The sequence below is a fragment of the Fistularia commersonii genome, chromosome 8, assembly GCF_037954325.1.
Source record: "Fistularia commersonii isolate RoL2024-O1a breed Wild chromosome 8, RoL_Fcom_v1.0, whole genome shotgun sequence".
Classification (NCBI taxonomy): domain Eukaryota; kingdom Metazoa; phylum Chordata; class Actinopteri; order Syngnathiformes; family Fistulariidae; genus Fistularia; species Fistularia commersonii.
Genome location: NC_141291.1, coordinates 11,867,648 through 11,882,485, shown reverse-complemented (window position 1 = coordinate 11,882,485; position 14,838 = coordinate 11,867,648). Strand labels below are relative to the sequence as shown.

General features: G+C 41.3%; 1 protein-coding gene across 3 annotated transcripts in view; it reads left to right on the top strand.

Moving 5' to 3' along the window:
- The window catches only part of myripb (myosin VIIA and Rab interacting protein b), a 102,535-nt gene that overhangs the window by 48,530 nt on the left and 39,167 nt on the right, over positions 1-14,838 (top strand). For 2 of the 3 annotated variants that reach the window (XR_015106526.1, XM_086151193.1), the window contains exon 3: positions 2,860-3,081. Coding sequence is in view for 1 of the 3 variants with exons in the window: in XM_086151193.1 (XP_086007319.1) it covers positions 2,860-3,081 (222 nt within the window). In the remaining 2 variants the exon portion in view is untranslated. Of the gene's footprint in view, positions 1-2,859; positions 3,082-14,838 lie in introns of those variants that run through there. The other variant, XM_086151194.1, reaches the window with a different exon arrangement.

Below are 14,838 nucleotides of genomic sequence, written 5' to 3'. Positions count from 1 at the left end.
TTTTAATTCCACTAGAAAAGAAAAAGAATGACTTCAAAGATGCCAAACATAATATGTACTTTTTTGTGTTTTCATCACTGCATTATGACCACACACACACACACACACACACACACACACACACACACACACACACACAGGCATCAATGATGCTTACAATGTCTTAAGAAGCAGCTTTGAAAATACCAAAGGTGAGCACATCAGTTTAAGTGATGGCTCACATTGCAAAACGCTGGAAATGAGACCACATGCAGACGCACTTAATGCAAACGAAATAAGAAAACATCTTCATGAATGTAACGGAATACCTACTGCTGATGAATGTATAAAAAAAAGAAATCAAGTTTCACATGGCAATTTTTATGCTACCAAATTTTTAGCTACTTGATTCTATGATTCTTACAGTTTTTGATCCAGATCTGATTGGCACTCGAGTTTATGATAATGTTATGCAGATAAAATTTAAAAGAAAAAGAAGGCTTTTTGTGAACCTGAAGCCCCATGAGTTCCAGGACCTTGTTAAAAGTCATACATGCAAGTGAATTCACTGTCACTGTACAACTGCAACTGTCCACTGCACGAATACAAAGACTGAATGACACTAATCAGCTTTCTTGGTTATTTTTATTTAAAAAGAAAAAAATGTTTTGTTTAATTGCAGAGGCGAGCACAGGCCATTCTTTTACTTATTTTTCATTTTTTTTCGGTGATAGGTTTTGCTTTGACATTGGGCTGATGACACCACAAAAGCCATTTTGCTCGTAAACAATTTGGACCTTTTTGGGAGGGGGGTGTTTGTCACTTTTGTGCCAAAATTAATAAATAGCTTCAGATAAAACTCTTTCTAGAGACTTCAGTAAATCTTTTCAAGGCTTGTAATAGAAAAATGTTGTTTTTGTTTCAGTTATGGGTGTCGGATTGATGTCTGGGCAGCTGAGGACAAAAGCCCATGCAATTTGTGTCCACCTTCTTGGACTTGATTGTTGGCTGAACGAAATGCTGTTGTTCTCAATGTGCAAACAACAGTCATCCGAGATCTGTGGTAGTGGGGGGTGGTGGTAATGGAAAGGTTGCACACCAACATATTAACTGGACTGCAAGGCCCACTTTTCAGATCACACGAAACAGAAATGATTCCATCCCGAATATTTTCCGCAACATTAAATAATTTGCCATATCCGTCTCAATGAACGTTAAACGGTAATCATTAGGGGCTTAGCCGTCAGTAGTTGGCTACATTATCGTATTGGGCGGAAAAACTCAGTTGTAATGAGATAAAAGGTCATCATGCGTGATAAAGCCTACCTTGTCCTTGGATATATGTGTACATTTAGGCACTCATTTAGTTAAACAGTCTGAGCTATTCATCACACGACCACACTGCTCATTAAACCCCTATCCTATAGTGTTATGTATGTTGCAATTTGATTGAGACCTCCGTTTCCCTACAGCTGTGACCTTGCATATGCGCACAGAATATGATACCCTCATTGATCATCACGGTGTGTGCGTGTGTGTGTATATGCCTATGTCAGTTATGCGCCCCCCTCCCTTCCTACCGATACTGTATATGAAATGCTTTGTTCATCACATTAATATGGTGCAACTAATGATGTGTATGAAAAGCAATCAGTAAGTCAGCAGAGGATCTGGCGTTAATAACCTAGGGAAGTGGGAGATTGCAAAGCCCCCGCTGCTTTCACACAAACGCAAATATGCATATACCCACCTGGTGTGTTGATGGATTAGTTCAGACCAGGTGGGACACCCACCCATTTTTTTCTTCGACAACTTGAAGAATTGGTTTTTCGAATTCATTGTCCCAATGTGTCACTGCACTCAAAAGTGCTGTTGTTTTTTTGGCCTATGTGTTTTTGTCCAGTGCAGATGGCAGCCATCCTATACATCTGTGCATCTGCCACATCTCTGAACACCTATAGGCTATATAAACTGGCTGTTTGTAAAGTATAGTGAAGCCATTTGAATAATTTACTCAAGATCCACGTGAGCTGGACTAACCTCACACCTTCCCTGCTGCAAGAGCTCAACTGCTGTGTTTTAGCCTCCTTTCACGTCTAATGACGACTGATGGCTGAGACAGTAAACTTGGATAAATGTGTTTGTTAAGCTCTACCCTCACCTTTCTATTATCTTGAATAAATATAGCATGGGCACGGTATGTCTGGATGAGGATGGATTTATGATACAAATGCAAAACATTACATAATTTATAGTAACCCCTGCCTGTGGTGCATTGCTCAGTCAGCATAAAACCTACAGAGGAAAAGCTCATGTTCATAATTTATATGACCAGTCAAGTTGAGGCTGCTCTGCTGGTTATAACAATTATTAACAGCTTCATATTGAACTCCGATCCCATCGTTTCATAAACCCATCGGTCATAAGCTCTTTAGGGATTATTCATTTTCGATAGCAGCCCGGCTTTCCACATGCAAAAAGCAAAACGTTTAATTTTTTTTTACAACAAGGCATAAAGACATGGCAGGTTTTTACAAATTGAAATGTTAGCCGTCATGTTAATCCCAGACCATCGGCATGCAGAGTGAAAGTTCTGTGTGCGCACACGTGTATGTGAGTGTGTGTGTGTGTGTGTGTGTGTGTGTGTGTGTGTGTGTGTGTGTGTGTGTGTGTGAGCGAGAGAGAAAGCAATAGAAACAGTGACAAAGGTGTTGTCCCCCCATACCCATGTTTAAATTTTTAATTTGCCACAGCATCACCAATTATTCCACATCACCGTCCTCTGCCGATTTTACTCCCAACCAGACGCTCACCACCCTGTCTCCCCCTCCCCCTCCTGTCCTTTCTCCCTCTCTCTCTCCCTCTCTCTCTCTGTTCCAGTGAAATGAAGCAGGAGCTGGCAGAGGAAGGCAGCAGATGCTCCATCCTCTCCAAACAGCACCGTTTCAACGAGCACTGCTGCATCCGCTGCTGCGCACCCTTCACCTTCCTGCTCAACCCCAAGCGCCAGTGTCTGGACTGCCAGTACAACGTTTGCAAGACCTGCTGTACCTACAGCAAGAGGGACAAAGCCTGGGTCTGCTCTGCATGCCAGAAGGGCAGGTTAGTAATTTTACACACACATCCATACACACATATATACATGCACAGAGGCTGTGAGAACAGAGGAGATTAGAGTGACGGCGGAGGAATGAATGAGGTCCGGGGAGCCGCTGTGAAGCTTTAAATTGGTAGATTGGAGGACAGCGAAGTGCACGGGGGGACGAGGATGGAAAGGAAAATACAATGTGGACATTTATGATGGGAGAAGGACGGGCGCTTGAAGAGGGTCATGTCAGCACTGGAGAAGAGAGGAATGTGATAAAGAAAAAAAAAGTGAAAGAATGAGATGGTCAGCAGACTTTGATGGAGTCACTGCTGCAAGGACAGGTGATTTAAATTGGTGTTTTATTACTTTTTAAACATGCAACTTGGCTGTTGGTTCTAATTGAGAATGATTTCCCATTTATAGCAAGGGGGAGAGGAGAGTGTAGGGCACCATTGGAATGGAGAACAGGGATGCAGGGGGTGTATTGTAGGAAATACAGTTTTTAAATGCAAGCTGTTTAAAATAAAGGAAAAATGTAACAAACACGTCAATATGTCAGTTTTTCCAATTTCAGCGCATTATTCAGATCTCATTGTGGGGAATCATTCCCTTCTCCCGCTTACATGTAGAAATCCTAGAAATCTCAATTATCATTGAAAGAGCAAGGGAGAAAAAAAAAACCTTCTCACAAGTAAAAGTGTCGGGAGCACCAGACATCGCCGGTTATATTTGTAAATTTGAGTGCGTGTTTTTCTTGTAGCTGTTAAAACATGCATGACCGTCCAGAGCCTCGGGAGTTTGTGTACCGAGTCGCCGCTGGATGAATATCGGGCTTCATTTTGCTGAACAGGGTGGGGTGTTGCAAATACTATTGCAGTGGCACAATTTAGTCAGTCTCAGGGGTGAATTAATATTTAAATAGTATAATCAATGGCAGGCTCGGTATATTAGATATTTTAATATGCATGAGGCGTGTACTCCCTACCCCAGTGTCTCTGAGTGACATTTTCAGCACTGCCTGTTTTCCACTTAACCATCTACTGTGTGGTGCAAGTGTCTTTGCAGGATGTTGTTATGAGTCGTTTCAAGTAGTATCCTTGTGATAGTTAATATTCATGATGACAAGATGGATTTGAGAATTTAAGGATTTGATAAACAGAGGCATGTCTTTGTGGGTGCCTTTGGAATTTTATACCTGTTTACAAGTAAGAAAGTGGAGAGGTGGGCAGCATTGATAACAAACCTGTCCAGAAACATCAACCCTCCCTTTTTTCCCGCTCGGTCTTCTTCCGCTGCGATCTGATTTTTCATTGTTTTTTTGTTTTTTTTTTGCCACTTGGTGTATTGAGTTAGGACTGCGAGCCTGAGTCCAGGCATATAAGACAGGAGGGAGGAGTCCGTGTAGGAGAGACATAAGAGAGGAGGAGGAGGGATGCAGTCGGGAGAGAGGTGGCAAGGATTGCATTGATCATCTCTCCGTCACACCCGCCTCCATTCTCTCTCCATGCTGCTCCCAGTGTGACTCTGCCTGGGGCTCAGTAATGTTCTCATTAGGGGTTTAGACTGAGTCACAGATGGGCTGGATGTCACAACATTGCTGTCTACCAGCTACATATAAACACAGACCTTTCATTAGCGCATTAACCAGGCTTAAATCTGGTTTTACCATGAATTACTCTCTCCGGGAGGAGTCATGTCATTTGCAACAGTGATTTACAGCTTGTGCAAGTGTTACCGGCTGGAGGAGCCCGAAACAGCATTTTAAAAATGGCCTGGGAGAATGTAGGGATAGATGAAAGCAAAAGAAAATCCATTACATAGAATTGATGGTTTTGCCTGTTGGAACGGCACCTTAGTGGATGTAAAATGAAATATTGCAGCATTTTTACCACCAAAAACACACCTCTACTAAAAGAAGAAAAAAAATTAGTGGTTGTTTAAGGTCCCTGGGGTTTTGAATTGTGATACGCTCAGTTGAAAAAGTGACTTCAAATGTCTCTGTTCAAGGCTAGGCTATGTCCACTTGGCTGTGGCAGACATCTTGAAATAATAATACACGTAAGTGAAAATACATTACACTATCAGCTATTTTTCATCAATTTGCAAAGTGCAGAATTCCCAAAAGCCATTAGCGTTCCAATTTTGATTTCCGAAAAGAACTCTGGTGAATCTGATCAATCCACAATAAAACAGGCCACCAAATGGTCTCTCTCATATGCGCCAGCTGTCAATCAACAGTCACAGTTGCGTGGCCATGCTCTCACAAGTGGAAACCCTTGAGGGAAAGCAGATTTGTCATCATTGTGCGCACACACATACACACACAGGCCAAAACTCACCAACACGTGCATATTAAGATGAGTACTTGCACTTTTTGTTGGATTTTTATGTTTGTGTTGAATTTTTGACAAAGATTCCGAGTGCTGCTGGTTAATACACTTAATCATAAACTGAAATTCGGGCTGTGTGTGTGTGTGTGTGTGTGTGTGTGTGTGTGTGTGTGTGTGTGTGTGTGTGTGTGTGTGTGTGTGTGTGTGTGTGTGTGTGTGTGTGTGTGTGTGTGTGTGTGTGTGCATTTAGGAAAAAAGTGAGGCATGTGTGTTAGCATTTTCTCTTGCTGATGCTTGATGAGACAGGACTCGTACATGGTACCAACAGGACCGTCAATGCACACCACCTCTTCATTCATGTGCAACTCCACAGCAGTGGTTTCCTGAAGAGAAGCCAAAACATTTTAGTGGATTTACACAAGTATTTTTTTTTTTTTAAATGCTTGTTATGGCTCCGAGCTGTAACACACAATATGAGTTACGGCACCTTCCTTACCTCAACCTGCAGAAACAAACTACTCTTTGCCTTTCTCTGCATTCTTCAAGCCACAGAGTGCTATGGCTTTATATGTGTGTGTGTGTGTGTGTCCGTGCGTGTACGCAGTGATGACTGGTGTGCACGAGCACAGAAATAGCAATACACTAAGTAAAGTGTTTTTCATTTTATGGCTTTCATAATCGCATCCTAAATGACTTTGAGAAGATTACAGCATCAACTTCGGATATATGGTAATGCACATTAATATACACAGATATATGCACCAACTGACACACACACACACACACACACACACACACACACACACACACACACACATATAACAACAAATGTGAACAACAGATACACATAGCTCAGAGCTGCGTTGCTCATAGTTCAAGTCTTAGTACTTGAACTTTGGCATAAAACCACTGACTAGTGGAAGTTATGCTCTTGGCAGACGTTGCAGATACGTCTCCTGTCATTTTCTGAAACTCGCCCTGCACTTTTTGACAAGTAGAATCAGGAAGGGCACACATGGATTTAATTACATTAATGATGGCTGCATTCAGTTTAGTGCAGCCGGACAGATGTCTCCAGTGTTGTGCAGGCGTGCGCTCTGATGCGGCTCACTGTGACAACAGCTGGAATGGCGCCATTCTTTTCATGCCATGACGATTCAAACTTTCATGTTAAGGGAATCTTTGTATATAAGAGATTTTGTTGTTCATATTCACATAGTAAACATAGTAATAGTGTAAAAATCATCTTTATATGAATTAAACATAGGAGCCCCTCATGTCATTTTTTTTTTTTTTTTTGTACTTGGAATAGAAGACTTCATTGCTGTTTGTGGTATTTCAATAATTCATGACCAATAATTTTCCCTTTTTTTTTAACCCCGTCCTAATTTTTAGCTGTGAGCGTTTGATGTTCGCCAAGTGGAATTATACGTGAATAATCTGAAAGCACTGGAGGATTTTGAAGCTTTGATTTTGCAAACAATACTTGTCAAATCTCAACATTCACTCATTGGGTTTAAACTTCGGCTTCAACCCATGTGAGGCCTTTTGACTGTCAGACTGCTTCCCTGCCTCCATCCCAGAGTGTGGGCGTGGGCGTGCATCTCTCTAAAGGTATGCAAATTTGCAACAGCTTTTTTCCCCCCTTTATTAATATTCATTTCCCCATCTCCCATGGTTCCCGTAACAATAGTTATATGTTTATTAAGATAGAGCTTTTCAGACAGTGATGCTCTGAGTAATTTTAGGTGAACTTCCGGGACTGGAGAGAATATGTTATCTCTGGTAAAAAAAAATCCTGTAGAGCGGCTGGAATATACTGTATTTCATTAATAGTATTTTTGAAAGTTATAGGGGGGAGTTTCATTGTTTTGATTTTGAGGATGCTGAAATCAGAACATTTCTTTTTCTAAAACTGAACCAAAAAAAAAAACATTCAATTGTGAATGCGGTCAACAATTAATTTGTGTATTGATTTATTGTTAAATCTCTGCAGCCTCAGATTTTGAAAGCCTATTGACATAGAGTCTCTTGCTGCTGCCAGACAAGCACTTATGGCTTGGAGAAAAATAGTATGATCTATTTCTGTCCTCCTTCCAGGAGCATTTCTGATTAGTGCTGGTGAGCAAGACTAGTCATAGACAGGGATGGAGTGACCTACAGCACTGTGCCGCAGTCACTGCCTGTGTCCCAACTTCAAGAAAAATGTCTTTTAGATGTCTGTTTCTATCCTGCAGTGAGTTGGTCCTGTGATTGTTCCCATCCTCGACCTTCTATGTGGAGACAAGCGGGAGACACATGAGAAGAGCACAGAGGAGATGGAAGGACAATGGTTTTTTTTTCTCAGTTTCGCAACCAAAGTGGAAAAAAAACAGAAAAGCAAATCACACATCTGCATCTCAATCTATTTGCATGGTGAAAAATGAGAAAATGTCTATTTGAGACCGAGATTTAGCATAAACGGGGAGCTTGGAGGAACCGCAAGGCCATAATTCTCGGATGTGATATGCACTTCCGGGCAAAAAATCATAATTTCTCAGACAGCAACACTCCTGCAGTCACACGCACATTTCGAATTGGGGATGTAGGTTCCAGACATTCATCCGCCTTGTTCTCTCCAAATAAAAAACACAGTCTGAGGAAAAAAAAGAAAAAAAAAACTGGGCTTGAAGTTTACAAATGTATGTTGTCGCCTTAAAATGAATTGCCGGCTAGTCTTTTCAGCCTCCGAGCAGTCTTTGTTTCTCATGTCCGATATTGTGTGAGCGGATGTCTGTGCCGTTAAGGCTCTTGTCCTCCATAAAAGCATTCTCTCTCTTAGATCTCCATCCATCCATCTATTTTCTATTCCTTATATCATGTGCACGGGGTTGCAGGGTGCTGGAGCCATTCCCAGCTGGCGCAGGTGATTAATCATTTGCCGTCCAGGAGGAACACGTGTGTACTTAAGAACATGCAGAGGGAACTGTGATTTGTGAATATTTATAAGCCCTGAGAGATTTTGCAGATATCTCTCAAGAGTCATTTTTATCCATCCGGATTCCCTGGTGGCCTCCAACTTCCAGAGCTTCTTTGCATTGTGCGTGTGTTTTGGCTGGTGGACGGCCAAGACTAAATCAGTTACACCTCCGTGTCTCCGGAGGTTTTCTCAGTTTCCCGTGGTGTGCACCTGCAGATATTCTCGGCTAAATCCCCTCATTTAAGGAGGCAGCCTTGTCGGAGCTCTTCTCATGAAGCTGTCATTTTGTGGTGTGCTGCACTTAAGCAATAAAACTGCAGCCATGAAGTTATTGGAAATCTAATGATTCCTAAAACTATTTATGCAGTAAGTTGACCAGTTAGTCAAAGCAGAAGCTAAAGCCCTTGTTATTCTTTACTGTTTGTTAGTGGGTTTAGAGATGGTGTGCATGGCTTCTTGTGCCATGCACACCAAAAAAGCATTTACAGGCGTGATGAAATTTGCATGAATGCTCTTTTATATTGTTTCCTTTGTGTCCAGCACTGTGGTGCTGATTTATTTGCTTGTTTTTTGGTGTTCATAGACATGTATGAAATCCCAGGAACAAAGTTTCTAACTCCCTCTGGAAGTTTTTTTTTTGTCTTTGTACATCAATTATTTGGGGAAAACCCTGGTTGCTCTGAATCCTCCCCTAGCTGCAAATGCTGCCTCTCATCAGTGGAGGTTGATTCTGCCGATGTGCTCTGTGGGAGTATCTTCAACCAGGAAGATTCCCCACAGCGCAGTCAGTCATGCATCATATTCTGGAGGGGCTTCCACAGGTCCGGCCAGGAGAAAACGTGTCTGCCTGATTGCCAGATCAATGAATTGGACATCTTGTGTTTGATAACATAACGTTCGGAAGCTCTCATTAAACTCTTCTGTCTCTTAATATCAAAGCCCTCCATTACTTATTTTAAACACTTTTCTGACTTTTAAACTTTCTAATAGTTTTGCCATTCAATAACGGGAGGATGTCAGCCGAATAGTAATCTTTTTCTCCATGGTCTAACTTCACCCGTGACTTACTCTCTCATTCCCTTGCTTCTCTCCCTCTGGCAGATCATACTGTCTGATCTCCTGTCATTGTGAAATCTCTGTACCATGACAGGACTAAGATGCCGGCACCACTGGATGTTCATCCTCATTGCACATCCCTTTCCCCATTACCCAAGATACTATAACGAATAAGATTTTATTTCTCCAATATTTAATACCTACATAGTGATTCTGTGATGTAAGCTTTTGATTGTTTTAAAGTAGTTGTTTGAGCTAAATTCCTATTTTGAAGATGATCTATTCTCTACTTGCCTTTGTTGCTCGTGAGATTTCCCAGGCAGTAGCGATCCAGGTATCGTGGATGGGTTCATATTTAACATGGAGTTTGCCAGATGTAGCTCATCTGATGTCATGACATGACAAGGATTATTTTTCTAAACCACAGAAGGACAAATTACAAATCCTAACACAATGCTAAATGGTGCACTACGTTGATCAAATGTCTTCTTTTTTTTAATATTACAGACAAGTAACCTGATGCTTTTTCAAAACTGCTGTGTTATTCATTCGATCAGTAGATGACCATTTTTAGGTACTAGACAAGATTTTATTATATAAGTATATAAAAAAAAAGTGAAATAAAACAAGCACTCTGATTTGGGAACTCTTGAACTTTGTGAGCTTTAGTTTCCCTTCATTTGTGTTTCAAACATTTGATTTTAAAATGTCAGTGAATCACAGCTGAAAAGTCTTTGCAAAGAGTGCAAAGAATATTCCCATAATTGTCGAGAGCTATACACACCTCACAAACTCATGGATTTTGTGGGGTAATATTCCGAGAATTGCAGCCAGTATAACTGCATGACAATTAGCTGAATATGCTAATGTTACAATCACTCCCTGTATTGCTGGAGTTCTGCAGGGCTCCAGATGGTGTGTGTGTACACACACCCTCCCTGCCCTCTTTCTACTTCTACTGCATATCAATGGTTGTGCATCGCTCTGAGCCTCGGTCTCATTGCACCTCGTCTCTCATTTTTCAGGGCTTTAAATGAGGCTGAAATGTGATTTACTGCAGACCTCTTGTTAAGGTTTGGTTTTCCACCTGAACATAGGGCTCCACTTGATCTCGGTCGTCTAAAATAATTCAATGTTGTTTTAATTTGGGGGAGGGCTCTCAAGTTCACTGGTCGATGCCGGACATCCCATTGGGTCTACCCTGTGTTATTTAAAATGACGACGTAAACAGAATATCTGCTGGGCAGGGTTTAGAGGGGAAAAATCATATGAAATATATAAAACCTGAAAAAATAATTGTTATATCGTTTAATAAGCAGAACGAAATCAAAATGTAGTGTGACGGGCTGCATCTTGTTGAGACAACCTGTTGTATTGCCCCGGAGCAAACACAAAATCCCTCTATTACTTTCTCTCTCCTGCTTTTTGGGGGGCTATTTGTTCAGATCAGCAACAGAGGAGCTCAGGTGATTCTCTCTGATTCAGGCTGGATCAAAACGGCACCTCCCATCACGGGTACCATCGGGAGGGATGTGAAAGCATTTACACAACTCCGGTAAAAACACACACTTGTGCTTCAACATGAAACACTGAGCTCACTGCCATGCTGTTTTTAATCTTTCTCTTTGTGTAGAATCTTAGAGGTTAAGAAAGGATTGAGGGAAACCTTTGTTTGACCCGATGAAACCACAGCTGAGAGTATCAAAAAGTAACCGATCAAGTGACTGATTGACTGACAGCTTTGACGGGGGGGGGGGTTTCTGGATGAATGAACCGCTCCCTTCTCACTCGAGGGGGCTGACAAGACCGGCCCGTCAGCCGATAAAGAATCAATGTTGAAAAGCATTTTGTCGAGGACACTGAGCCTTTATTAATCTTATTAAAATTAAAACGCAACACCCCTATATTTTCCATAGATTTGGTTACGTTGATGTTTGAATTCTCCATTATATGCCTTATTTACCAACTCATCTGCGCCACTATCTTGTTGTTCCTTTAGAAAAAGAAATGAAAGAGAGCCCAAATGCAAACAAATTGAGAAGCTTCTTCCTGGTCATTAGTTAATTGTGTCTGTCTCTAGTCCAGTGAGGTAACTAAAAGAAGAAGGTCTCGCTTGCATGTAAAAGGCACTGAATTTTATTTTTTCGCCCCAAACCAGCCTTTTTTAGACTCATCTGCATCCATCTGAGGTGGAATTATATGTCAGCATAATTGTGTCAATCCCCACCAGAGATTGGGCTGTTCATTCAAACTGAAAACCCCTCTATCCCCGGCCCTCCTTCCTCCGAGGCACTTTACCTCCCTCACTTATCTTCACCAAAGATTTTTTTAACTCTTCATCAAATAGCCGCATGACTCACATCCGCACACTCAGTTTCTGTTTACTTTGAACACTCTCCATTAAATCCGTTTCGCCAAATAATTTTTTTCCCCAGCAACAGCGGGAGTTTGAAGGTAACCTCCCCCCTTTCCTTTTCCTGTGGTGGATGTGCTGATGGTAAACATCATGACTGTAGATTTCTCTAATTCTTCAAACAAAATACATCATACAGCATTATGAGATAATTAAATTACAGATAAATCACTGGTGTGCAAAACATGTCAGAGGATCAGAGTGAATTGTTTGTATATCTCTATATGACATTTGAATTTAAGATCTGATAATGAAAGGTAATGATAATAAAAGAATACATTTTATTTCATAAACTGAATAATACTTGTTGGGTCCAGGTGCACATTAATGTGCTATTATTTCTATACATGTTTTCATAATTCTCATACCTGCCTTTCATTCTTAAATGTGAGTCCACAGGCTAAGTTAAAACCCTTACCAAATATATTACAATCATATCGGTCCAATATTGACAAACAAAGCTTCAGCCAAGGGACCTTATGAATACGAACCAGCTGTAGCACGCAAATGTTTGCAGCACTTGTCACAGTAAGAGGCTTGTTGACGCATCTTTGGCTTAAACGCCCGCAGCTGACGACGTTACCAGTAATGCCAGTAAAGACGGATGACACATCTTAGTTACACAGTGCCTTGTTGCTCATATTACCCTGTTAGTGTGAATCGTTTATAAAAAATATATATACAGTGTCTTGGTGATTTGGGTACCGCTTTAACCAGCATCCATCATGTAGAAGTCGCAGCTGCAATAGTGAGCTCAGATATGAACAGATGCAAGACTCATAATACAAAGAGAGAATTAACAACTAAGATACACACAAGAAAAAGAAAACAGAAATACAACACTCCTTGGCTGTAATACATCTTCGGGTAAGCTCGTCATGCTCGCTAATCCCTTTCCTTCCCACCTCTGCACTCGCCACAAACACACTGCTGTAAGTCAAGTTGTCTTCTGTGACGGCGTTCTGTGGACGTGACAATTCGGGGGATTTTTCTTGACATCGAGAGAAGGGCAGGTGTGTGCTTTTGCCACTCTTCTTTATCATGGCGAGAACAGACGCTTTTCCTTTTCAACACATTTTCAGCATTTGCTTGTTTCCCTGTGGAAGGTACATTCAGTAATTCCCTTTTGAAAATTAGCTTTCAAGTGTTTCTAATCAGCTCCTTATACCTCAGGAGTCGAAGCCACGACACATTGACAAAGAATCCTAGACATCCTACTTATATAAATACAGACCAAGCAAAAAGCCAAGCTTCATCATAATCTGTCCCTTCCCTTTTTTCAATGTGCACATGATTCAGCTATACATAAAGAATTATCTGTTATAATCTCTTTATATTCATCTTTAATTAGAATGTTCATGTTATACTCAAAGCCTCATAAAATCGGCACTATAATGCAAGGAAAGGGAAAATTAGTTTTGTCCTACTCAGTAGCTAGGATGGTATATCTGCAAAAATCTGCCATTTTCCCCATAAACATTTGCTTAGTAGATCTACTCTTCAATACAAAAAGTCCATCTGACCGGATCGCATCTGCAATTATTTCCTCTCCTGTCAGATCAGTTTCCGGAAGTGCGCAAAATAACATTTTACCCCTCCTCCAATTTCAAAAGAATTTGCGTATTTCCACTGCACAGACTGGCTTGTGGACACTGATATACTCTTTTAGCATGTTAGTGGTCTATGCAGATGCATCTTCACACTGCATCCTGTCAGTAGCCAAATTCTCTTAAAATCCAATTAATGATGAAACAGTGTAAGTGAGCGCGATGCATAACTGTTCCCTCACTGCGGATTTTAAGGATAATTTATGCTTTTCCCCTCAAGTTGATGTCGTTTAAAGCACAGAAACGCACAGAAAAACTTTGACCATAACTTCTGCTGTAGCTTGGAAGCAGACAGCAAACAGTAGTGCCCAATCCGCCTCGGAAGATCAGATTTCCCTTACCCGCATTCCCCCCATCTGATGCCCACAGCTCCTGGCTGGCTTTTTCAAGTACTTCGGTACTTGAAAAATGTGGAACTATTTATTTCAATATTACTTTTTTTCAGTGCCGAGACAAACGTCCCATTGTTCAGAATCAGATGAGGAAAGCCAACACGACGTGATGAATGCCCGCACCATCTGTGTGAGCTGAGTCGATGCTAAGCTGATGCAAAGCAAGCTCCATGCTTGGAGCCCATTACTTACTTTTCAATCAGTCATCCACAGTGCAACCACACAACTTGATCTTGGTGTTCCCCAACCTCTTTCAAGGTTGAGGCCACTCTCACAAGGAGGCTCTCTCTGTACTGCCTGCACTGGTCCCACCCATAGGTCAATGATAATGATCAGAATGATTTAAGGGGGGGCAGCAGGTGCTCTCAAACTCCCTCCTCTTCATGGCTGGAATTACTCAGTATGAGAGCACTGGGATGAATAATGCAGCGCTCCTTTGCCAAGTTGGGATGACAACGCAGGCCTGGGTAGACTTAGAGAATTGCTGGAACTCACTCTTTATGGCATGAAAGAGAAAAATGCAAAATTTCTTTTGCACAATCGAAGTCAAGCCGTAGTCAGAACTGGGGTAAAGAAGCTAAGACCTCATTTGATCCTTAAAAACTGTCATTATTATACAATTCTTTTTTTTGTAATTGAAACAAATACCAGAGCTTTTTGAGCCCCAGGTTGTTGTTGCCTCAAGCCCCTATTTAATCCTAATGAGGCTGAGATGAATAATCAAAGGGTAGGATAAAGTAAACCATACATGGAGCTCAGGAACTGCATTCTGAAACTGTTTCATGGCCTGATTTTTTTTTTTTTTCTTTTTTCATTCACAGTAGGGAAAATTCCTTTCATGGTATTATTATGATTGGGTCAAGTTGGCTGTCACAGGGGCCACCACTTGATGGATGGTGCTGTATTTCATCTATATGGGATCCGTCTCCACAAGCAATCCATTACCCTCACTCGTACTTCACACCATCGCACATCTTCGATATACAGTCTTCTCACAGAGGTCCAACCTGATTA